The sequence below is a fragment of the Microtus oregoni genome, unplaced genomic scaffold (genome assembly GCF_018167655.1).
Source record: "Microtus oregoni isolate MIOR12 unplaced genomic scaffold, Mior012 000029F_ref0000214, whole genome shotgun sequence".
NCBI lineage: Eukaryota > Metazoa > Chordata > Mammalia > Rodentia > Cricetidae > Microtus > Microtus oregoni.
Window position 1 is genome coordinate 167,934 of NW_024543088.1, and position 24,888 is coordinate 192,821.

The 24,888-nt window shown below is 56.8% G+C and overlaps 1 protein-coding gene across 3 annotated transcripts; it reads right to left on the minus strand.

Moving 5' to 3' along the window:
* Positions 1–217: 217 nt before the first annotated feature.
* LOC121465018 (integrator complex subunit 1) lies at positions 218–24,888 on the minus strand. 3 transcript variants are annotated; one of them, XM_041678180.1, is made up of 47 exons: positions 24,523–24,888; positions 23,691–23,981; positions 22,226–22,422; positions 21,989–22,126; positions 21,629–21,788; positions 21,432–21,537; positions 21,152–21,338; positions 20,909–21,054; positions 20,671–20,812; positions 19,644–19,820; positions 18,932–19,040; positions 18,273–18,393; positions 17,860–17,937; positions 17,158–17,315; positions 16,543–16,639; positions 15,564–15,655; positions 15,386–15,446; positions 14,174–14,371; positions 13,788–13,917; positions 13,370–13,549; positions 13,147–13,296; positions 11,851–12,030; positions 11,657–11,761; positions 11,349–11,516; positions 11,040–11,151; positions 9,914–10,075; positions 9,318–9,464; positions 8,795–8,893; positions 8,461–8,585; positions 7,883–8,137; positions 7,189–7,348; positions 6,899–7,039; positions 6,585–6,771; positions 6,383–6,506; positions 5,845–5,975; positions 5,206–5,293; positions 4,903–5,129; positions 4,647–4,770; positions 3,996–4,129; positions 3,715–3,907; positions 2,835–2,962; positions 2,381–2,493; positions 1,618–1,731; positions 1,126–1,196; positions 853–944; positions 636–745; positions 218–554 (listed from the first exon to the last, which is right to left on the minus strand). In XM_041678180.1, exons 1-47 carry the CDS (start codon positions 24,659–24,661, stop codon positions 439–441), a joined length of 6,663 nt encoding a protein of 2,220 aa, XP_041534114.1. In that variant the 5' UTR covers positions 24,662–24,888; the 3' UTR covers positions 218–438. The 3 variants fall into 3 exon arrangements, with proteins under 3 accessions (XP_041534114.1, XP_041534115.1, XP_041534113.1); XM_041678181.1 differs by having other exon boundaries at positions 2,387–2,493; positions 21,152–21,344; XM_041678179.1 differs by having other exon boundaries at positions 21,152–21,344.

Here is a 24,888-nt window from a genome sequence, read left to right on the forward strand (position 1 = left end):
CCTGGCTGATCTTGGGGTAGAGGACCCAGGGCCAAGCAGGTCAGACCACTGGAGAGAGGTGGCCAGTTTGGGTGGCCTGCAGGGTGGTCCATCAGGGAGGCCTCAGGCTCTCTCCCCACCAGGCCTCCGCTCAAGCCCTTGGAAGCCTTGCACCAAGTACAGGAACCCAGACCACTCTGGCCAGGGACAACACAGGACACCGGACAGCACAGAGGGACTCGATGCTTCATTTAAAGTGGCCCTCAGTGTGTTTTGCTGGCACAACAGCCTCTCCTTGTATATCCAGTGACCAGAGAGTTGGCGAGTACTCCGACTACCAGCACCAGCTGATGGCTGGAGAGAGCTGTTCTCAGTCCCACCCAGCCTCAGGGGGCTCAGGGATGAGGCGACCAGAGCAGGCTTGCTGGTAGAGCTTGGAATCAGGGTGAGCACAGTGGTTCACATGACGGCCTCCATGTGCAGGATCTTCAGTGCCTCCGAGATCTGAGTGCTGGTGTCGATCTGGCCATACATGCCCACCAGGAAGGCTCGGTGCAGCAGCACAGCCGCGTGCTCTACGGAAGAGTTGACATCAGACAGCTGTGGGCCAGTGGCACCTCCCAGGGCAGCAGGTGGGTGCGGGGTGGGTGGCTCACCTTGGCAGAGCAGGGTGTACTCTGGTAGGTTCCTGAGGGCCGTCTGTACCACCTCAAAGTCCCGGCTGCCCAGGCAGTACATGAAGGTAGGTAGGAAGTCAGCAGCGATGCTGCAAGAGACATGCTCCAGTGGGTACTGCCCCATGGCCCAGGAGCATTCCACGGTCTGGCTCGGCTAGCTGGGGGTGACAGTGCCCTCGGTGGGGGCTTTACTCACCTGGGGTTGTTCTGGATGGAACGCAGCGCGAGGCTGAAGGCCAGGTTGCGGCAAGACTCCTCCGCCGAGCTCATCAGCCGCTGCAAGTTGGTCTGTTCAAGTAGGATAGGAATGTCACTAGGCAACCATGAAGACTCAGCCTAGTGGCTACTACATGGACTGTTCCCAAGGTGCCACCAGGGCAGTAGGACAGCCTGCTTGGCTTCCTGCTTTAGTCTGTGGCAGTGCCCAGCTCACACGGCAGCAGGATGAGTTCCTCCCAGCCTCACTCACCGAGAAGAAGCCCAGGACCTCAGGTCTCCGCCGTGACATCTCGTCGATGTCGCTCAGCGCTTCGAGCACATCTGAGGACAATGGGTCCGGTTGGGGTGTCTCGGAGGCCCTGAGGGGGGGCTCCTTCCCACCCCAAGCAACCCAGACACAGGAAGGGACAGTCCCCAGGCATCCCAGTCCTCCAGAGGCTCCCCAGGATGCACCAGGCACTGGGTGCCATGTTCACTGGTTGTCCTGACACTACGCCCTCCTTCCCATTTGGCCTCACACTGGTCTCCAGGGAGGGCTTGACAAGGGGCTCACCCTGTGATCGGGATACTTGGAACAGCCCCCTCTACTCAATCCCCGCTTCTCCTCTGAAGAGACGGATAGGCCTACCAATCAGCCTGCTGGGTCTTCCTTAAGCACCTCAATGCTTCTGGGGTCCATTGTGCTATCTGAGTCAATAGTGCAGTGCACCCAGCGTGGTCTAGGAGCAGCTGGCTCACTCACCCTCAACAGCCTGGCCCCGGGAGAGCCTCTTCATGTGTGGAGCCACGTCAGCTACAGTCAGTGGGGTGCAAAGGGAGACACTGACCAGGGGTAGGGAGCCGGCTGAACGCTCATCTGTGAAAAGTTAGCCAGGGTCAGACAATGGCTGAACACTGAGGGCTTGGCCAGGCTTGCGATCTCCATGGAAAGACTATGCCCATCCCAGAGGCACAATGACCATTACCCAGGATGCAACACAGTGTTTGGTACATGTGGTGTTCATGGGGTTGGGAGGTGTCATGTGGATGCTGGGTCACTCTGGGAGACACAGCACATATTTTCCATAGACTTACAGCAAGCCTAGGAGACCATTCTCTTGGTTCTGCCCTCAGGGTGCCACTCCACATGGGAGACTGGTGTCTGGACACTGTGTGTCCTCTATGAACACCGTCTATGTGCTTTCAGTCAGTCTGGCCCACACAGGCAGCAGAGCCCAGCCATAGTCACTGAGCCTCTAGGCATCACTCACCTGCCAGTGACCATGTCAGTAAAGCACAGAGCCCTGCCTGTGGGAATGTGCCACCATCAAACAGGCAAGGGGAAAGATCAGCCTGCCCAGGAAGCATCTAGAAGATTAATGTCTGCCATGGGAGCAGAACCCGACATTCCCACAGGAAGGTTCTGTTCAACTTGGTTATGGTACCACCCAAGCACATGCATGAGAAGGTAAGGGGCCACCAGAACCCTTCCTACATTTCATTCAAGAAGCTACCTGCCCCCTCACCTTCACCTTCCTCATCCAGGCCTTGTTCAGTTCTCCCGTCCCGGCTGGGCAGGCTGAGCCCTGCCAGCAAAGACTTCAGCATTACCAGGTCACTGTTGTCAAAGGACAGGTCGCTGTGGAGAGAGCGTGGGTTCGCTTCAGAGCAGTGGTTCTTAACCTGTGGGTGGCGACCTCTTTGGCAAACCTTAACCCCCCAAATATTTATATCACGATTCACAACAGTAGCAAATGACAGTTGGAAGGCTGAGAACCACTGCTCTAGAGGCCAGGCAGGGAAGAGGCAGGTGAGGAAACGCAGCAGGGCAGGAAGGATGGCCTGGGCTGAGGTCAGTGGGAAAGAGAGAGGTAGGGAGGAACACGTGAGGAGGAGCAAACGGGGATGAGGATGAGGGTTGCAGTTCCGGCCAGGACAGTATGTCTGGACTGTCCCTCCTGGCTCAGGTGTGGGACTCACTGGAGGGGTTCTGCGTGCTTCTGCAGGAAGGCCACGGCCGCTGGTGCGCTGCAGGCCACATACTTGTGGATGAACTGCACGAACTTGCTGATGAAGGGGGCCAGGTGGCGGGAGGACTTCCGGTAGTTCTATGAAGAGGGCAGAGGCACCAGAGGCTTCCTCAGACCCTCGACATGACACACGACCCCCATGATGACCTCGGGCCCAAAGCCAGGCTGACTGGGGCCCAGTGCTTTGGTTTTTACATTTTACTGTATGAGTGTTTTGCCTGAATGTATGTCTGTGCACCACACAAGTGTCTGGTACCCGGAGTTCAGAAGAGGGTGACAGAACCCCTGGAATTGGAGTTTGAAATGGTTGTGAGCCACCATGTGAGTGCTGGGAACCAAGTCCTCTGCAAGCGGCCAGTGCTCGCTAATCACTGAGTCCTAGCTTCAACCCCTGGGCATTTCTTTCTTCTTCTTTGAGATATCTAACCTATATATAGCCTCACAATATTATAGCCAAGGTTGATTTAGAACTTGCAATCTTCCTGCCTCAGTCACCCAAATGTGCTGCTGCTACACCTGGCTGGCACGACTCCCGTCACAAGAAAGATGTACAGACTAGGGCATGTGATGCCCACAAACAGCATACAACAGGGCTTAGCACCAGGGGTCTAGAATATGGGGTTCCCCAAGCAGGAGATGCTGGGGCTTAGGAACCTTAGTAAAGAGTAGGTCTCCAGACAGCGGAGGAAGAAGCTACTACAGGGGTGGCCTGGCTTTGGCCCTCGTTCCAGATTCTCCTGTGGGAGCAGAAGGAAGTCAAGCAAAGACAAGAGGGGGCATGGGTGGATGTCTGGGCTGAGGAATGTGGGGACAACCTGCCTGGCACCCACCAGGAGCAGGCGGATAAATGAGCACAGGCAGTCCCACAGAGCCCCCTGGTGCTCGTTCTGGAAGACACGCGGCTGCAGCAGCTCCAAGATGCCCAGCACATGCAGGAAGAAGGCCAGGTGGTTCTGCTGCCGGAACTCCTGGAAGTTCAGGTGTGTGCGGCCATGTAGGAGGGCTGCGATCATGGGTAGGTGCCTGGGGGCCAAGAGAAGGGCACCTGGGTCACGTCTTCTCACCAGACACCCCAACCCCATGGTGTGCCCACTTCTGTGAGAGGAAGCACCTCAGCAGCAGGATGGGGTGGGCCACAGCCAGCTTCCGACAGGCCATGTTGGCATCGGCCACTCTGCTTTCAGAAGACCGGGAGTCACTGGTGTCTGCCAGGAGCGTAATGAAGCGATGGATGAGCCCGTCGAGCTGGGGGGAGGGGAGACATGAGGAGGAATACTTGCTCATGCACGCTTTGAATTCTCCTATCCCACTCACAGCCCTGGATGCCACTCGGCAGCAGCATGCTCAGCATGGACTTCTGGAGATCACGCCACAGGCAGGACCACATGTGGCCTCTCACACAAAGCTGAGGACACAAGCTGACCACCCTACCGAGGTACAGTGGAGTGCTGGCCAGGTTGTATAGAAGGCAGGCAGGTTCAGAGACACTCTGGGGGTAACAGGACAAGCCCCTCCTGATGGAGGCCGTGTTGTCCACATTACACAACACACATGTGCCACCTCCTGTCTGTCCACCATCTGAGTGCAGAGCAGGGAGGGGCAGTGGAAAGCACCCCTATGCGCCCAGACGGCTCTTCCCAGAAAGAGCCTACGACGGCACCCTCAGGGCTCCAGTGAGGTCAGGTGAGACTGATGGCACAGCCCCTCCTCCCACTGCTCAGTGGCTGTGGGCTGCAGAACTACAGCAGGCTGTGCCCCTCACCTTGCAGACGCTGCTGCTGGTGGCACCTTCACTCTGCAGCAGGACCTCGGGCACGGGCACCCGGACCTCCGGCCGTTGCAAGTACAGCTGTAATAGCAGGTCTCGGCAGCGCTGGCCCAGCACACTGCAAAGAGCCAGAGGGTAGAGGGACCGGTCACTGGGATGATGTGGCCAGGGAAGGGCCATGTGCTGAAGAAGCCACTCTCACGCAAGAGCAGTCACCTACAGCAAGGGGTCACAGTGGGGACTCAGGTACCTGTCCCCCCATTGTTGGATGCAGCTGGTCAAGTGTTCTGTCACTTTTCCGACACTCTCGCTGCTGCCACGGCAGCAGCTAAGCAGCAGGGGCAGCCGGGTCTGGATTAGAGTACGTGCGGCACTGTCCCCATCCTGGCTCCTGGTCTCTGCCTCAGACAGGATCAGTTCCACCAGGCTGAGCAGCTCTGGACCCTGGACATGGAGCACCAGCTCCTCCCGCCGCTTCTGCAATCAAGCAGCCACAGGTCAGCCCCAAGACATGTTGCCAACACTCACAGGGTTGAGACAACTTGAGACCTGCCTGTGGAGTGCGCTGGTCCCGGCCCTGCCAGATCCGTGGAACATGGATGCAGGCCCAGAGGAAGTCCAGGGAGGCTGAAGGGTCGAGCCTGGAGGAAGCAAGCAGCCGCTGAACACAGAGTCAGGGCAAACTTCCTGGAAAAGGGCCTCTGTATAGGGCCCCACTGTCTTTCTGAGGAGTCCCTGGTGCACAATGGGAGGCAACCAGGGTCTCCCTGAGCCACACACTCCCTGTGTGTTTGTGAGCTGGGCACCGAATGACTCCCGTGAGGAAACTCAAGCATAGGTTGTGACCATAGGATGGGCCTGTCACAGCCAAGGGACCACGAGGCCAGATGGGCAGCTTCTCACAGCCCCTCTGCCTCCCATACCACGGCATGGAGTTAAGCCAAATTCTCCACAGATGAAAATGTGGCAAAAAGACAGGAGAGGCTGGACTGTCTACTCCTTAGTTAGGGGCTGGGCACCCAAATCAGGATCCCAGCCCAGCAGTTGAGGGTATGCAGGCACCCTAAGGCACTAAGCACACAGTGCTTATTGCCCTCAGGAGGTGCTTACTGCCCTCAGGAGGTGCTTACTGCCCTGAATCAAGGTGCAGGGATAGAAATCATGGCTCCCAGGGATTTGGGGTTGGCCTCACCTCTGTTCCCGGCTCTTGCCTAGCAGGACATGGATGCAGTGGTGCAGTGTGGACCAGCTGGCCTGGTGTGTGAGAAGGGCGAGGAGGTAGGGGCGAAAAGACAGTACCTGGGCACTTATGTGGCCTTTACCCTGGAAAGAAAAGAGGTCAGGATGGTCTCAACTGGGCCCAGGGACAACCCGTTCTGACAAGTCATGTCAGCTGGCCACGCTCTGGGGGGGCTGCCCCAGAAACAGCAGCAAAGGGCCGTGCCGGGCACTATCCCATCTCTGCCATGCGGGGCAGGGCCCCGGGGTTCCATCTTCTCATCTTCCCCACACCTCTGGCTAACCTGGCTTCCTTAGATTTTAGGGCCTGGAGGAACTGTCCTACACTCACCCCTGCTCCAGCCCGTCCTAGATGTGGCTACCAATGTCGATCCAAAGAGACATACACCACAGGGCCAGGAAGGCCAGGCCTGGCTAACCCGCCCCTCCTCTGGGGCTAAAAGACACAAAGTCTGAGTGGCAGCACTGCTGGAGGGACATGTCCCTGTCACCTTTCTTCGTGAGAACAGCAGCTTCCTCTGAAGGTCAGGGCAGCTACTGACCACTTCCGGGTCCAGCGTCTCCAGCCAGTCCACAAGTAGCCCAGAGGCTGGTCCCAGGCGCATGGTGTCTGTGCTGCAGGCAGAAGGATCAGAACAGAGAGCAGGCTGCAGAGCCACCACCCTCCCACCCCCTGGCCACATTCCTACCTACCCGGCACCCTCAGCATCCTGCTTGCTAGGGCCTAGGAGCTCATCCTTCTCCTGCAGCAGCAAGGAGCTCACTACCACAATGGGCCCAGAGGCCAAGCTCGGGCAGGAGGTCTCCGCAGTGGCTGAGAAAAGCGCCGTCAGCAGCTCTTCCAAGTGGGGGGAGCGCACTTCGATGAGGCCCCGGAGCACTGTGGGATAGGAAGCTGGCTCAATCAAGTAGGCCAACAACCCGGAGTTCAAGGCAGACACATGCACAACTCAAGAGGGTCCATGTGAGACACAGGGAATGGGGGACAGTACTGGGCTGGGTGGTACCTTTGCTAATGAGCTCTGGCTCCACAGTGCACTTCTCCCCAGACTTCAGGGTGGTAATGACAGCCCGCACAGTGGAGTTGGCCACCTCCAGGTCATGGTGGAAGCTCAGGGCCTCAGCCAGGTGCAGGAGCCCACTGCGCACTGTGAGCAGTGGAGCAAACCATGTGACTAATGCCAGGGCTCTGGTTTGCCCACACACTCTCAGCCTGCCTCTCTGAAGGCTTGCCCCCCCGCCCCCGCCACGTTAACACCAACCAGCCCCTGCCTGCCTTCTGCCCTCAACTGCTCACCGTCACTGATCCTGCGTCTTGCTGAGTAGCGGGTAGCAAACAACTTGAGTTGGGCCTGCAAGGGCCCATCCTCCACAGCGGGACTGTCCAGCCACTGCAGGATCTGCATAAGCACTTTAAGGAAGAGCGAGGAGAAGCCAGTGTCCTGAGGGACAGCACGCTGTGGGGACAGCCAGCCATGTGTGAGCACACTGGCAAAGGACTACAACAGCCCTGCCTGGGGACCAGTACCAGAGCCAGGACCCAACATCATCCCACTTGCCACTCAAAAGCATGTCTCTTAAATGCCAGGATGACCCTGAAGGAGTTTAAAGACCCGTCCCTTGGGGAGATACCTCCACTAACAAATCATACAGCAGAGAAGAAACACAGGTGTGCACACATTCACAGCACATACAGAGATGCATTCATGTGTGCAGACATGGCAGACCCAGACCAGTCTGCAGACAGGATGACAGAGACCTCATTCACCCTCCACTACAGGACCCCTGCCCATGCCCACTCCAGGTAGCTGGCTTTTTATATTTAAGGACAGGGAATCTAGGCCTGCTGAGGAAAGCCTGCTGGAGACAGCATCAGGCCTGAGGCTGGGTTGGGAGATGCGCAAGGCTGTGTGTAGTAGGGAGAGTCTATGCATTCCGGGCCACCAGTCTCCCGCTGCCCTTCCCTCCCACCAGCTCATGTGCCAGTGTACCTGGTATTGGTAGAGCTGGCGCATCAGTGGGCAGGAAAGGAAGTGGCTGTGGTGCATAGCCAGAGCCAAAGTGCCACCATGTGGGGAGTTCAGCAGGGTGGCCATAGCCTGAAGGAGGCGCACTGTGATGCCTGGCACCTCAGGGTTCCCCTGGCGGACGCGAGCCAACTCTTGGCCTAGGGCTTGCTGCAGTGCCAGGGCAAGGGGGCGTGGGCTGGAGCTCTGCCACCGTGGGTCGGGGCTCAGTGGGAAGATCTGAAAGCAGAAGGTGTGAAGAGTGCAGGGGCTCCCAGGACCACTTCTCAAGTCCGTCTAATTTGGGTTCAACTGCATGAACTAAGGGACCTGGGATCTGGGCTGGAAGAGTGGCAAAAGACCCCAACACCCCAGAAGTTGCTGTGAAGGGCAGAGGTACCTAGAGCCCACAGAATCTAGGTTAGAAGCCAGAATCAGACTTCATACTGAGAGTATGGTGAGTGAGTGTATAGTAGTAGCTAGACACACACGCCATGAGAGACCGGAAGACATACATGTGCAGGGGGTACTGTTGGGAGACCCTCACACGACAGCCCTGGTACCTGTAGGAAAATGCCAGCCAAGTCATCTTCAGGGCCGAGCACTGGGACCTGTGTCCCTGCCCGAGTCCTGCCCTGGCCCGGTGGAGGCTCAGGGCTGCTTTCTGGCTTAGGAGCCTCTGTGCTCTCTGCAGAGAAAGAGAAAGCATGTGGCCTCAAAACTTTCCAACCAGCTCCTGGCACCATCCTGTCTGGGCCCACATGGAGGGTAGATAAAAAATTAGAGCCCCACTGGTTGGAGGCTGGTACCAGCCAGGGAACAGCATGCAGGCCAAAGCAGTTCAGCCTAGACAGTAACGTGGTGGTGGTGGTGGGGGGGGGGGGGGAGCGGTTGTACCTCGTCGAGGAGGCAGAGAGGCCGTGAGGAGTGAGTGGAAGGTCTGGCCTCCGGAAGCTCCTCTCTCGTGCTGCACCTCAACCAGGTGGGCCATGTAATCTGCAAGACAGCAGCCAAGGGACCACTGGAGGTGGGTAAGCCAGACTGCAGTCCCACAGAACAAAGGACCAGAGGCTGCCACACCACACCCAGCAAGCTCTTCTAAGACTGCAGGAGCTCGGTGGTGCACACCTGTAATTCCAGCACTCGGGAGGCAGAGGCAGGCAGAGCTCTGAGTTTAAGGCCAGTACAGCCAGGACTACACAGAGAAACCTTGTCTCAAAAACAAAACAAAAAAACAAAACAAAGACTGCAGAAGCTGAGCTAGATTCCCAGCAGAGGATCCAGGGTTCCTTCCCTCCAGCCTCAAAGTCAGTCAAGATGGGGTAATCTAGTATCAAGAGTTCCAGGACCACAAGTATAGATGCCCCACGAACCTAACAAGCATACAAGTTCGGCCCCGTAGGCCCCCAGGACTTCTTACTCTTGTCCATGATGTTCTGCTCCAAGGTCTGGGGGTCCTGGGCCACTGCCTGGTCCAGGTACTGCAGCAGCTTGCTCATGCTGGACACAGGGATGCCAAAGGACTGCACAAAGAGCAGCAGCTGCTGGGGCTCCAGGTCCTGCAGGGCTGTGGGCAAGGCATGCTCAGCTGCCCACTGGGCCATGCCAGGTCCGTCACCAGCCCTAGACTCGCAAGGGTAACCCTTAGGTGCCCCACCACAGGGCCTGGCACTGCCAATCTCTACCACATGCGGTCCACTAAGACTTCCATTAGGTAGAAGATAGGATGTCACCAAAGACCCTATGGAACACTGGCATCCAGACTCTTTGGTACATCTTTCACTGGGCTTTTCAAGTTCCCTGGGTCACTCTGAAGTTTCCCTCCCTGCGTGGGGACAGACTGAAACATCCAAGCTGGGCACATGCCCAGCCCCTGCTGGGATCCTCTGCTCAGGGCAGCTTGCCTATAGCCCACACACCCTCCATGACTAACCCGAGAGCCCCGACACCATCTCTTGTGCCTCTAGAGGCCGGGTCTTTTATAGCCATTTCTTCCCCAGCCCAGCCTCGCTGTACCAGCATCCACTAGCCGGGGAACCTCGGAGCGGATCATCCGCAGCTTCAGCCAGTCGGGCAGCAGCAGGGCTTCCTCAGAGGTGTCCACCAGGAAGGCTGTGGGCAGGGGCTTCTTCTCCGGAAACCAGATGTCCAGCAGCTCATGGAACTCACCATCACCAGCTTCAGGGAGGATACAGGGAACAGAGGTGTCTGAGGAGCCATGAACCCAAGAAGGACCACAGACCACCAGGGGCTACTTGCAGGGGCTACTTGAAGTTTTAGGGGAACAGAAAAGGCTCAAATGCAGACAATGACAGGGCACTGGGCCCATGACTTCATGTTACCCTGTCTGGTGTACAGTGGTTTGTGGGTGAAATGTGGCTTCCTGCCCAAGGTCACCGTACTTGCACTCACGTGACCACAAGAATCTCCGCACAAACTGCCTGTTCTCACAGTGCCTTCAGCCCTGGGCTCTGTGGAGCCCAGGAGACCCGCCAAGATGAGACCACGTAAAGCCAACCTTCTATGCTGTCCTTCCTCAGGGCAACGTGGCAGACACACACCACAGCTGACCACCTCTCCCTCAGTATGACAGCGGAACCCACCCACATTCCCCGGAAGTCCCAGGCAGAGCATCCTTTACCCTTTCTACTCTCTCAGGCATAACTGGGCACATGTATGGAAGCTGCCACAGTGACCAGGACCAGAGGGAAGGCTACTGGCTAGAGAGGTTCCAGTCAGCCTGGGCTTACCAGGCCCTGGACTTGGCCACACTGAGTTCCCAGGCCAACCCACAGGACTAGGGAGATATTGGGAGCTCAACTGTACACAAGACACTCAAAGAATGAGCAAGAAGGGCACACTCATGCGGCACTCAGCAGCTGTGGTGCAGTGGGCAAGGGCACACCCAAGCTATACCATAGGGTGCTTCCCAGACCTAACTAGAAGCTGAGTTTAGAAAACCCAGGACAGTCAGACAGTGGTGGTGTACTCAGAACTCAGGAGACAGAGGCAGGTGGATCACTGTGTGTTTGAGGCCAGTCTCGTCTACAAAGAGAGTTCCAGGACAACCAAGGCTACACAGAGAAACCCTGTCTCGAAAAACAAAAACAATCAAACAAAAAGCCCGGGACAGACTACTTACCACGGGGTGGGCCCAATGTTAGCAGGATGACCATGGCATGGACCACAAGGATGTGCATAGTGGCTGTCTCCCCACTGGTCCATCGTAGGAACACTTGGTCCTGAGACTCTGACTGTGAGCAATGGCGGAGGGACAGGCACCAGGTGGCTCAGAGGGTAGGACTGACCCCAGTGTGACAGTTCACCTACCCTGTGCCCCTCTGGAGTATCAGCCCCCAGCTACTGTCCACCTCAATTCACCGCACACCCTCCTCACTCCCGACGACCACCCCGTCTCCTCTCATCCACTGACTGCCCACTGGGCCCTCACCCAACTGTAGACCTCCTCGCCCTCCTTGCTCTTGCGCATGCGCCGTACATAGCGGGAAAACACAGACAGCAGGGCACTGAGTACAGCATCAGACGCAGTGCTGCAGGAGGGCTTTGCGAAGAGGTGTGCCATGATGGTGGAGCGCTCCACGACCAACCGGGCCACATCCTGATGGGGGGTAAGGGCTGTCAGAAACTTCAAAGACTCCGGCCATGAGTGGCCCAATCTCCTCGATTCCCCATTCACTAGCCCAGCTGCCAGCCACAATGGCGACACTGAGCCATTTGGCCCCACCAGAATTCCCTCACCAGGGCCAGGTCACTGTGTGGGCCTTGCTCCTCCACTGGTGTATGCTGGGACAGGTAGATCAGGTAGGCGCTGATGGTCTGGGGGTCAGTCTCCATGTGGATGGCCTGAGGAGAGGGTGCGGATGTCTAAGACGGATCCTGGCAGAGCGTGCAACCGCCCCTTCCCTCCAGGACTGGCTCTGCCCATTCTGTACCTGCTGTAGAGCCAGGGCAGTGCTGGTCCTCACGCTGTCAAACAGGGGCAGCCTGGGCAGGTCCCGCAGCAACCACTGATAGCCCTGCAGCGCATCTGTCTCCCCTACATCCTCCTCCATGGGGGGCTCTTTCTCTTCCTTGTCACGAAGACCACCCTCAGACAGAACCAGTGACAAGCCCTGCAGGTACATGCACAGAGCTAAGACTGCCTGCCTTGGTATGCAGCAGGCCCACCTTATTCTCAGAAGCACGCCTGTTCCCTCAGGCCCCACATGGAAACAGGGCAGCTCCTGTGTGAGGAGACTTACCAGCTCCCTATTGTTACCGTGACTGAGAGGAGAAAAGGAACATGAGTTGAGCTCTTTAAACTCTGTTAAATTTCGGAGACAAGTCTGACTCAGCCCAGCCTAGCCTCAAATTCACTAAGCAGTCAGTCACCTGACCTCAAAACGCCCATCTCAGTACCCTGAAGGCTGGGATTCCTAGGTTGCCCAACACACCGACATAAAACATTTGCTCGGAGCTTTTCTCTTTGGTGCTAGTGATAGAATAGAGAGCCTAGGCCTCAGCCCAGTGTCCTGTATGACGTTTCTAGATATGGCAACCGCAGTCTGTCCAACCACTCTCAGAGTATGTCCATCCAGGGAGAGCCACAGGCAAGAGACCAAGGGCTCCAGTTCGTGCAGACTAGACTAGCAGCACCCGTACCTTCTGCCCAGGCAGATTAGAAAATTGGTGTGGGGGAGCCAGTGGTTATCTAATACATACTCAGAGACAGGCTGTGGCTCAGCAGTAGAGCACCTGCCTAGAATCCCCCAGTGAGGGGCTGGGGTGTGGCTCAGTGGTAGAGCACCTGCCTAGAATCCCCCAGTGAGGGGCTGGGGTGTGGCTCAGTGGTAGAGCACCTGCCTAGAATCCCCCAGTGAGGGGCTGGGGTGTGGCTCAGTGGTAGAGCCCCTGCCTAGAATATCCCAGTGAGGGGCTGGGGTGTGACTCAGTGGTAGAGCATCTGCCTAGAATCCCCCAGTGAGGGGCTGGGGTGTGGCTCAGCGGTAGAGCCCCTGCCTAGAATCCCCCAGTGAGGGGCTGGGGTGTGGCTCAGTGGTAGAGCCCCTGCCTAGAATCCCCCAGTGAGGGGCTGGGGTGTGGCTCAGTGGTAGAGTCCCTGCCTAGACCCCCAGTGAGGGGCTGGGGACAAGGCTTAATGGTAGAGCACTCACCTAGCATGCGTAGCTGTTAATCCCCAGGACCCACTGCCACTACAGCAAGTCTCTCACCCACCAGGCCACACTCACCTTCATGGCCAGCACCCGGGAGGCCACCTGTGAGGAGCCCAGACGCCGGAGGAAGTAGTCGAGAACCTCACACGTGGTCTGCTCATCTGCTTTAGGGCCCAGTAGTAGATCCTGCAGGCGGCCCAGAAGCTGCCGCTGTTTCTGCTGCCTCTGTGGAACAAGAAGAGCTGTCAGGGCCAGTGCTTGGCTAGATACGATGGAGTAGAGAGCTGCACACACATACCTGTCGCTTCTTGGCCTTCTGTTCCCGGCTTTCGCCCTCCTCATCCTCCTCCCCTGAGGCAGTGGCATCAGCCGCATCGTGTAGCAGGAACTCACACAGGCACTGCACAGGCAGCACATCCAGCGAGCCTTCGCTGGACTGCACCAGATCTGCCAGCCATGGCATGGACTGAGAGGAGGCCTGTGTGGGCAGCAGGGAGACAGCTTATCAACAAGGCCCAGGTACTAGGCCCTGAATCCTCCAGCCTGGGGGCGCTCAAGTGTGCCCTCTGTAGGGCAAGTGGCAACCTGCAGCAGTCAGTATGCATCTGAACCACCCATGGTGTCTGCACCAGCAGCATGCATGGACACAGTGCATCCTGACACACTCTGCCTTCCTAGCCTGTGGCCCCCTCCACCATTCTCAAGGCAGGACCTACCTGGCGCTGGATGATGTGCAGGAGGAAGTCAGGGTTACGACTGCGGCACAACAGGTGTCCGAGGCGCAGGGACTGGTTGAGGGCCTTTACCTGGTCCAGGATGTGAGGGGGTGGCCTCCGAGGAGGGCCTCTGTGTGTCATAGGGGACACGAGAGTCAGAAGGCCAAACATAGAAAACCAGAGTGCAAGTACAGGAGACCCATACTTGTCCCCGCCCAGTACAGGAGAGCCATACTTGTCCCTACCCGGAGGCCCAGGGGTGGACACCTCAGCTAACCCTAGCACCCTAAGGCCTAACCCCAGAGATCCACACCATGTGGGCAGCTCTGCCTGCTCGCCATCTGTCTTCCCTTACACCTGGGACTGGGACAAGGAGGGTGGCTTACTGGGGGTCCAGGCTAGTGAGCTGGGACAGGAGGAGGCTGCTGCTCTCCGTGATGGTCTGCTTGGTGGAGGCGGCGGCCAGGTGGCCCTCAAAGGCCAGGATCTCCTGCTTCTCCCTCTGAGAGATCTGCAGCTCACGGTTGATCATCTCGGTCCGTGTCTCCTCATCCGTCAGCGTGCACGGTGGGTATGAGTAGTTACTGGAGACCAAACATGCAGGCCTAGTACCCACCCCTGCACATGGGCACCCGCAGGCAATGTTCAGGGTCAGGCACACAAGGCTGCTGTTGCAGGAACACAGTCCGAGCACTTGGCGAGCAATAACGCTGTCCAATAACTCCCCAGCAGCCCCAGGCTCCGGGAACTAAGCATAGAAACTTCACACAGCATGACAGCCGCCTTCAGCATGGAATCCAGCTAGTGTCAGATTTACGGTGTCAAGGACACCTGCTCTACCACAGTATGTGACACCATATCACACCTCATGGGACCCTTGTTCATTATGACAGCCTCATAGAGACACACAGGTTTCTGTGAGGCAAACACTCCCCTTTCTTTTACATGCTCAAAAATTTGTCTCCTTGAGGAATCCCTTCCACAAGTTCCCATGCCCCATGTCTCCCAAGCATAAACTACACATCTAGTATCCTACACCATAGCCAGACATCTGTTCCTCAATGCCATGGCCATACACACACCCAGTCCCCAATGTCACAGTCAAACACCAAGGCCTCAACATCATGGCCACACACAAGTCTGACCCCTAGAATGTCATATCCTTAGGCTGAGACCTAACGCCCCTGCTGTGTGTGGTGCCTGCCCGGCTGGGCTGGACCAACTGCAGCAGTAATCCTCACCCTGACTTACACGGGCTTCGGTGCAAGAAACTCTGTCAACTGTGCTAAGCACTGTGCAGGTCACCATGGCTGTGGACCTGCTGCATTCCCCGTGGGCCAAGCCCACATCCATTCTGCTCCCACTGTCTGCCTGGTTTGTCCTCTTCCCAGTGAGCGGTATGCGAGCTGCCCAGCTCGTGTGCACAGGGTTCCCATGGTGATGAACCACATTGCCCAGCCCCAGGGAAGGAACTGAGACCAATGAACAACAGACTTGGCTGCAGAAACTGCACACAAGGAGGCAGACACCAGGGAGGCAGCATAAATAATATTCCTCTGTGCAGCCCACCCTAGGATGAAGAATGCTCACCCACTTACTTGGTCATCACCATCTCCATGAGCATCTTCAGGGTGGGATACTCCTCCCATGCAGCCAGGCCTAGCGAAGGAAAACAGGAGGTTGCCCACAGCATTTTCTCCGGCCTCACATGTATGCTAGCTGGCACCTTGCTAGGCTCTGGCCCATGATCTATCTCCTATGGCCAGGACAACTTACCGATGTTCTCTGGGTTGAAGGCGGCAACAACCAGTAGTAGTGGCCAGGCCTTCCAGTAGAGGGTAGAGATGGCAAGGTTTGGGGGCTGATACCTGGAAGGCAGGGGCATCAAAAGTGTGAGCTCAGTGCCAGGGCAGTTCTGTTTCCTAGAACCCAAGTAAAAAAAGCCAGACATGCTGAGCAGTGGTGGTGCATGCCTTTAATCCTAGCACTTGGGAGGCAGAGGCAGACGGATCCCTGTGAGTTCGAGGTCAGCCCGGTCTACAGAAAAGTTCCAGGAAAACCAGGGCTACGCAGAGAAACCCTATCTTAGAAAAGAAAAAAAAAAAAAAGCTAGACATGGCTGTACATGCTTGTAAATCCTAGTGCTAGGATGTGGACACAGAAGGAGCCCTGGGGCCCACTGGCCAGTCAAACCAATGAGTTCCAAGTAAAAAGGTTAAGAGACCTCGGCTCAAAAGACAGAGAGGAAGACGGCGTAGGAAGCAAGGCTGAAGGCCTGAGGCCAATCCCCAGGATACAAATGGTGGAGAGAACTGGTTCCCACAAGTGGTCCTGACTTCCACACACGGCCTTGGCATGTGTATTTTTACATGTACACACACACACACACACACACACACACTCTTTCTCTCATAAGTAAAACAAAAATGTTAAGTTTAAAGAAAGTCTGGGAATATAGCTGAGTAGCAGTGTTTGCCTAGTACATGCAAAGCCCTGGTGCTACTGATGTTCTGTAAAAATAAAGAAGCCAGACATGGATGTGTATGCCTTTAGTCCCAGTACTCAGGAAGCAGAGGCAGGTAGAGAGAAACCATCAAAAAAAAAAAAAAAAAAAAAAGAAAAAAAGAAAAGGCCCCAAAGTCAGAGACCCCAAAAAGAAGCAACAGAAGGAATGGCTCACACAGGAATAGTGGCTAGCAGCTGTGGGCCCTGGAAGCCAGCTCCGCCTCAGTGGGGAACAGGGCTACAGTCTTACCCAGGTGGCAGCTGGATATTCTCAGGGTGGTGGTAGGTGCACAAGTTCAAAACTGCATCTATCAACTGGATCCTCTCCACCTTCAGAACTTCCACATCTGAAACCCAAAGGCACTGGGTTCTAGAGTCTGGCCCAGCCCTCGGTGGGCAGCGGGGAATAAGTGGGAAGAGAGACTGGGACTTTGCTCCAGGTAAGGTATGTGTGCGACTGGTACCACAGCACGGTGGGCCAAACCAGGGGAAGAACGGACAGGCAAGGCACTGGCCGTGCAGGTGGCAGAACCCTGACAGCAGCCCACCCTGGGGTCTGAGGAGCGGTGCTGTGAGAACCCAGAACAGGAAGCTCCATGCTCAGGGTCCTTTCACCTCCATGCCAGGGTCCACCTTGTGGGAACACGGGTGAACTGCAGCACCTGCCAGGGCACGGGGGACACACACACACACACACACACACACACACACACACGACGACACGGGACGGGACCCTCTAGATCCTCAATCTGGACCCCTGACCTCCTGGAGAACAGTCACAGCTGCACAGAGGGTGTGAGACCCAGCTGAGATGGTGGCACCTCAGACTCGTGTGGAGCGAGGGGCAGAGAGCCAGGGGTGTTACCGTCAGCTTGCACAGCTGCGGCTCGCTTCACGAGGTGGTCAGCCAGTTCCATGGCGTCGGCAGGGCCAAGAGGCAGCTCTCGGGACAGTCCGATGACCAGGATTCTCATCAGGGTGTCCTCCAGAATGGGAACCTCTGAGCAGAGGCGCAGGAAAAAACTACAAGTGATGTTGGGAGATGTGCGGTGAGGGCCCCGGGGTCTCCGTGGCCAGTGGCCAGATTCCAGGCCACCTTTCCACAAATGCAATCTTCTTCAGTTGAGGGGCCCATGCGAGGAATGCACACTAGGTCCTGGCCTTTAATGGCTAGACAGTGGGAGACCACAGCTCCTCTACTCATGGTCACTCATCCATGAGTGGATGGTCAGGCTGTATATAACCCCTGGAAAGCAGCTGGGAAATGTAGCAGCTAGGGTAGGAAGAGAGCTTGGGGAACAAGAGGACAGCAGGGTCTACTAGCTGGACTGGATAGTGGGGGGCAGGGCAGATATGCAGGTGACCAGTGGGTCAGAAGGGATAGCCAGTCAGCCAAGGCAGTGCAGAGTGGAAGGGGCTGCCTAAGGCTGTGACCAGGGAATGGGGAAGAGGCAGGAATTGGGGCAGACAGCACTGTAGGTGAACAACAGTACAGGGCTGGCAGGGTGGGCTAAGCAGGTGCCCACAGGCTGCACCCTCTGGCTGCCCTGCACACCCCAGCTCTCACTTGCGGTCGCTCTCCGGTGGCCAGTTATCCCACTTGTAGTAGGTCTCGGGCTGCTCGGTGAAGAGCACCTTGTGGAGGCTGCGGAGAAAGAGCAGGTGTCGATCAGGATGAGGCTGGGAAGGGAGTCTCCACACCAATAGTGCCCCACACGGACAACCTTGGCAAAAGCCAGCGGTGGAAAAGTGCTCGGGGCTTCCTAACTCCAAAGCCTCCCGCCCATAGTGGCCACTAGTGAACGAGTGACGATGATGGGGCTCTGTGAGAAAGAGCCCCACGCGTGGTCTCATGCTCAGGGCCCTTCTGCTGTCGACCCGTGTTGGGGCTCTCAGGTCCACAGTCAGCGGCTGCAGCAGAGGTAACAAAGAGGCACCAAGGGGTAGCACTGGGAGGCTGACAGGTGACCTGACTCTTACCAATGCACGTAGTCCTTGGGGGCAAGCTTGCTGATGGAGGGGACAACAGTGTGAAGCCACCATACTGCGTCACGCTGGATGGCTGCGATCTGGTTCTGGAATGTGCGTAGCACCTCAAGGTCTAGGAAGGTGAGAGGCTCATGGGTGCCCTTTGGCCATGGCTTCAAGCAGGCCAAACCACAACAGAAACCACCCCTGTCCCAGTTATGGACATCCCACCCCACTCTGAGCCTCAAAAATCAACAGGATGCCTGAAGTGAGCAGGTCCCAAGCACAGAGAGTCCTCCCAGCCAGATGGCAGGAGGGCACCGCTGCTGCTGGAAGCCCCTCCACCTCCGCCAGAAGCCATGCTGAGGCACCCCGCCCCCCACCCCCATGCTGTCTCCAAGAGTCAGCTCAGCTTCAGGAATGTGCAATTACTCAAGGCTTCCTTCTTTTTCGTTTGTTGTTTGCTTGTTTGTTTGAGATAGGGTTTCTCTGTGTAGCTTTGGAGCCTATCCTGGAACTCGCTCTGTAGTTCAGGCTGGCTTTGAACTCACAGAGATCCACCTGCCTCTTCTGCCTCCTGAGAGCTGGGATTAAAGGCACACACCGCCACCACCCGGCAAGGCTTGGTTCTCATGTCCTTGCCTGAAGACCCCCAGCCCAGCAGGTCTTACTTCTCTTCTCTCCTTTGTCCCAGGCGATGCCAGCCTCTTTCACCTGGGCTGTAATGCCCAGCATCATGGACACAGCCAGCACATCCGTGATGTGAACCACAAACCGCTCCTACAGGCAGACGGAGTGGCAAGGCTGGCATGACCAAGGGGCCCTCCCACAGGACCCACATGGCATAGAGATGCATGTGCATAGCAGACATGAACACACAGACAACATAGAGAGGAGGCCAGCATGTCTGCACATCTAGAGACCACCATGCTCAGACAACAGCTAGCAGAAGCAGGCCTTGGGGTCGAGGAGTTGGCCAGGCTGACAAAACCCTCTCCCAACAGCAGACTGCCACCTGGGTGGACTGCCGTCCTGCCCAGGACCGTGGAGATCTCCCAGCCTCCCTGCTTCATCTGCTCAGCAACACCTCCTCCTTCTCTTGCTCTGCACCCCTAGTCAAGCAGACCTCTTACTAGGGTGCCCTGTTCATCCTCCCAGTCATTCCACAGTCCTGCCAACAGCAATGTCCATATCCATGTTGGGGTCACCAGCTCCCCAGCTTGGTCAGCCCCTCCCCATCCTATTGAGGGATGGAGCAACACCTCACACACGGAGCCCGTGTCTGCACACGAGCCTGGCATGTGGCCATCCCTACAACAGGGTAAGCCTGTCAAGGCCAGGAAATCTCAAAGTGGGCAGTGGTGAGCAGGGGCCCCAAGGCACCTTAAATTCCATCTCCAGGTACTGTGGCTCCTTGCGCTCCTGCATGAGTCCCAGGCAGAAAGCTTGGAAGTTGATCTCATGCTTGGTCTGCTTGATGATCTCACGCAGCAGGGCCCTGGAGGCACGGAGGTAGTCATCCTTGTTGGTCAGCAGATCCTGGAACACCATGGCTAGAAACTGAGGCAGAGAGGAACCACAAAGAGCTGGGGTCAATGGCTATCCAGGTCCCTTTGCCATACCCCACATCAACCTGCCAGGACCTCACTGGGACCTGCAGAAAGCCTCCCCCAGGAGAAAGACTCTCCAAAAAACTAAGCAGTTAATGTGGTAAGATTGGGCAGGTTCCCACAGCACATCTTGGGCTGCCTGTCCTGAGAAGAGGTGCCAGCCTTCTCTTCATGGATGTGAACTCTTAAGGGAGGATGAACATGCTGTATTTTACTCTCCTGGTAGTTGGCAAGAGAGGGCCAGTCCTCTTCTGATCTGGGAAAGGGTTAACTGGCAGACACAGGGATGGGGACACCACACTGACCAGAAACCTCAGCCCACCCCACCTGACCCACCTGGACTCAAAGAATATCAAACACCAAAGATGCCAACTAGATATGCAACTACCCAATCAATTATCTTAAAACACTGAGCCAGGAGGGCAGCCTCAGGTGTAGCCAGATGCCAGCATGGTACCCCACAGCCTGGCTCCTTGGCTTCTTGGGTCCAGAGAGATGCCAGACCTGTCACCCATGAGTCAGGACTCCAGACCAGGGCTGAAGATCTGTGGAGATGTTTGTTTGGTTTAGGAAGATCCCAACCAAGGAGGCTGCACCAGGCTGGAGCAGGGGCAGTTGAGAGGCTCACTCAACACCAAGCGCTTCCTCCTCCACAGTGTTAGCTCACAAGGATGGTTCAGAAACCAGGAGCCAGTGGGTCTTCCCACCCGAAGCCAGGAGTTCCTCCCTGTGCAGCTCCACAAGTCCCCAGCCTCAGCTGGACATAAACCCATGGGCTGGCCCGTGCTAAGTGTCCGCACCTTGGGTGCCAGCTCAGAGCTGTGTTGCAGCACAGTGTAGAGAATCTGCATGTTGTTGGGGTTGCGAGCATTGGAGAGCTCGTTGAAGATCACAAACTTGATGGTTGTGCCCAGGTTGTCCTTGTGTGCATTCAGTAGCTCCCTGGACACAAGAGCCGAGCAGGTGAGAGGCACAGGTCAGGCTCCCCCGCTCCCCACTGGCCTGTCTCCCCAGCTGCTGCCCCAGCTGGCCACACACCTGATGCAGAGCATATAGTGATTGAGGAGCACCTTGGGCTTGAGGCGGATCTTGATCAGGTGGGAGATGGCATCCATGTCTTCTGGCCCATGCGAGTTGCAGTTCATGCACACAGACATCAACAGGTCCTGTGCTGGCCTGGTCAGCTGCAGGGAGGCCAGGAAGACCATTGAACACACCACCATGACAGTCCGGACCCCCAAGGAGGACCCCCACGAACTCTGTTTCACCAACACAGCGCACCTTGGGGTTCTGCAGCCACATCTCCAGCCGCTGCACGGCCAGCAGTCGCACCTCCTTGTAGCCACAGGTGGCTGTGAGCAGACGCAGGAGGTTTCTGGACACGTTGTCGATGGGCTGGCGACGGTTCAGCTGGTCACGAAGCATGTCCAGAACATACTCTTCTACGCTCTCTGTGAGTTCATCGTACCTAGGCCAGAGGGGGGAAAGGGAGGCCAGGAAGGATGCCAGCTCCGGGGCCCCCACTTTGGTCTCCTGAGACTGAGGCTGTCAGCCCACCTACCTTGGCATGAGCTGCCCCTCCTGCTCAGGACTTAGTTTCTCCTCAGCAATCAGCAGTTCTGTCTGACTGTCCTCCTCTTCCGTCAATGAGGGATGGGGGCTGCTGCCTGCAGGCACCATGGGAGCCAATGGGTAGCTTCTCCAAGGGATGTGGAAGGCAGTGCCCTTGGCCCCCACCCAACACCTGACATCTCTTACCGGCACCAAGGTCACCTCCACCGCGTGCCCCCTCTCCCTGTAGCAGCACACTCTTTGGGGGCATCTTGGTGTTGAAGGCTGTCTGGATGTTATCCACGAAGGTGCGGCAGTGAGGGCTGTCCACCCAGATGCGCTCACCCAGTGAGTCCTCAATGTACACCTGCAGTTGAGTTACGTTTGGACCACACCTGATGCTGGCCAGGTACCCAGAGCAGGGGCAGCCAAGAGGCCCTCGTCAACACCCAGGGAGGAGGTCTAGCACACTAGGGGCCTCCATTCGCTTCCCTCGCTTGTATGGGTCTCCAGCATCCTCCTTTCCACAATGCTCTGCCTCCCTGAGTCCCTAGAGGGACGACTCACCTTCACGAAGATCTCAGGCCAGTTCTCATCCTCCTCGTAGGCGGCCATGAGAAGGTTGCAGGCTAGTACAGACACTAGGCTGTTCCCTTTGGCCTTGAAATTGACAGAGGCATCTCTCCGCAAGAGGCTGCACAGGGCCTGAAAGGACGGTAAAGTCACAGCTGTCATGAGATGCTCACACCACACAGAGACAGCAGCAGGTCCAGGGAGGGTGGGGAGAGCAGGCTGCAGTCTTACCTCAATGACACCCTCAGTGGCAAAGATGTTGGGCTTGATCTTGGCCAGGTACATGAGGCTCAGGTAGAGCGTGCTGTCAGGCTTGGCCCGCGTCACCTTCAGCTGCTTCACCGCCCCACACAGCACTCCTTCTATCCTGTCATCATTGCCCTCCAGCTCAGCAGCTTCGATCTCGTCGAGCAGTACGGTGGGAAGAACTGACCACACGGGAGGTTCAAGTTAGAGCAGGGGTGGGGGCAGAGATCACACCCAGAGCCACAGGGATGAGCAGACAACTAGAGGCAACACAGATGAATCTCACCAGCACATGGAGGCTCTGAGTTCACAGAAGCCACACACCCAGGGTTAGAGTTAGTGCCTTTCTTCCCAACCCATGTCCTCACAAACGCTATGCAGGCGCTTTATCATTGAGTCACACCCCAGCCCCTCTCTGGGGGATTCTAGGCAGGGGCTCTACCACTGAGTCACAGCCCAGCCCCTCACCGGGGGATTCTAGGCAGGGCTCTATCACTGAGCCACACCCCAGCCCCTCACTGGGGGATTCTAGGCAGGTGCTCTACCACTAAGTAGCTGAGGTTGGCCTTGAACTTTCAAGTTACCTGCCTCAGCCTGCTAAGCAGTTGAGGTCCACCACACCTGGCTACTCTCTGAGTCTTTGAAATGACATCTCAGTAACAAGGGGTAGTGTAGCTTTATGAGACACAGCTTCAAACACCTGCAGGACAGGATGCTTGTCTTTTGGGCTCTCACACAGAAGTCTCCTAGAAAGTGCTCTGAGCAGGCATGCAGACAGTGGTGTCTGTTACTGGAGTGTTAGGTGCTCAGAGGCTGGCAGAGCTAGTGGGTGACAGGTCTATGCTACAGGCATCATGGAGCTGTTATGAGTCCCCGAGTGGGACTGGGCTGTAGTTCAGAGGTAAAACACTTGCCTTGCATGCACCAGGACCTAGGCTCAATCCTGACACCATCAAAGAAGTCACTGGATAAGTGACAAGAAGCAGGGAACAATTAAACAGCTACACATTTACAAGTGTTAGTAGGAACAGGGCAGTGGGCACAGTTATCTCCCCTTTAAGGTCCCTTTGGTGCTATCAGGAAAAGTTTTCCTGTCCCCGAGGGAGAAACTGTGGGGAAAAGATCTCCTCCCACTTGAGGACCAGGCTAGAACCACCTGCTGGTGCACCCGCCCCCAGCAGGGCTCAGGACAGTGTTGCTAAAGAGGGACATGCCACACACATGCCAGAAAAACATTGGAATGATGAGGCCAGAGCAGTGCGGGGTTGGGAGGCACATCTGTGTGCAATGTCAAGAAGCAAGCCCACAGGAAGCCAAGAGCTCATCACACCCACTCCTGCAGAAGACCCTGCCGTGCTAACAGACCCAGGCTTGAAGTGGCCCCAGTGGGCACTGGGGTGATGGACAGGATGAGGGAAGCTCTCTGGGCAAGTTAGCCGTCTCACCTTACCTTCAATGGGTACCACGGACGGCTCTTTAATCGAGGGAGAAATGGCTCGTTTTTCTGCAACCGCAGCCTCAGCCAGACGTCCCAGGGCACTCAGTGGGGGAGTGGAGGACAGTTTGGGGCGCTTAGTGAGGCCAGTCAGTGCAGAGGCACTAGTCAGAGAGGCTGAAGCATCTCTCTTACGCTCTGAAGGCAGCCCCGAAGGGGCCGGCTTCAGCAGCGTGGATGCTGTCTTTGATTCGTTGGCCTGGCCCTTGGATCCCAGAGCGATAAAGTCTCCAGGGGGAGGATGCCCTGCAGAAGAAAAGAACACCCACTTTTGTGATACCCACTCTCAGAGAGGATAAACAAGACCCAGAGGAGACAAAAGTAGAGCTCAAGATTATTCAGCAAGACCCCGCCAGGGCCAGCAGTGGCTGACAGTTATTCAGTGCGGACCATAAGCTAAGCCATCTCTAACTCACAAGTACCAGGACAGGCTCCAAAACTACAGAGAAACCTTGTCTTGAAAAACCAAACCTGCCCAAAGCAAAACAAAACAAATAAGACCCGAAGGTTAGGTAATGAATCCACTGTCACACAGTGAGCAAGGAACAGCTCCAGGACCCCAATCAAGATCATCTGGCTTCAGGGTCTGTGATTCTGGTCAAGGCACCCTGTTTTTTTCCAGATGTTCAGCAGAACATGGACGGCCTTGTCCTTCAAGAGCCCCCATAGTAGCTATCCTGCAGGAACCCTGGGTTGGGTGACCATGTCCTGAAGGAATGCTGTGTTGGATAACCATGCCGTTCAGTACTCTTAGGTTAACTGTGCCCCGCCGCGCGTGGGAACGCACCTGAGGGCTTGGCGGCAGCGCTGGGCCTCCGTACGGTGGTGGGCTTGGCTCGGTTCATCCTGCCCGCGGCCCTGGCGCCTCTCGCCGAAGCGCCGTCACCTGGGAGGAGGCGACGGGAGTCACTCGCTCGCTCAGTCATTCATCCCTCGCGCCGTGGCCACTGAGCTGAGTGCCCAGGGCCGCTCGCTGGAGTCACAGAACGGGACCGGGTGCAGGGCACACGCGGCCGGGCGCGGAGACGGATGTCACCGCAGGGAGTGGAGTTCACTTGGGTGCACGGACCTCTCACCTCCTGCACATCATTGCGGGACCGCCGTACGGTCGCTACGGAAGTGGAAGCTGGTCGGAGCTCGCTCCCAGCGCCGA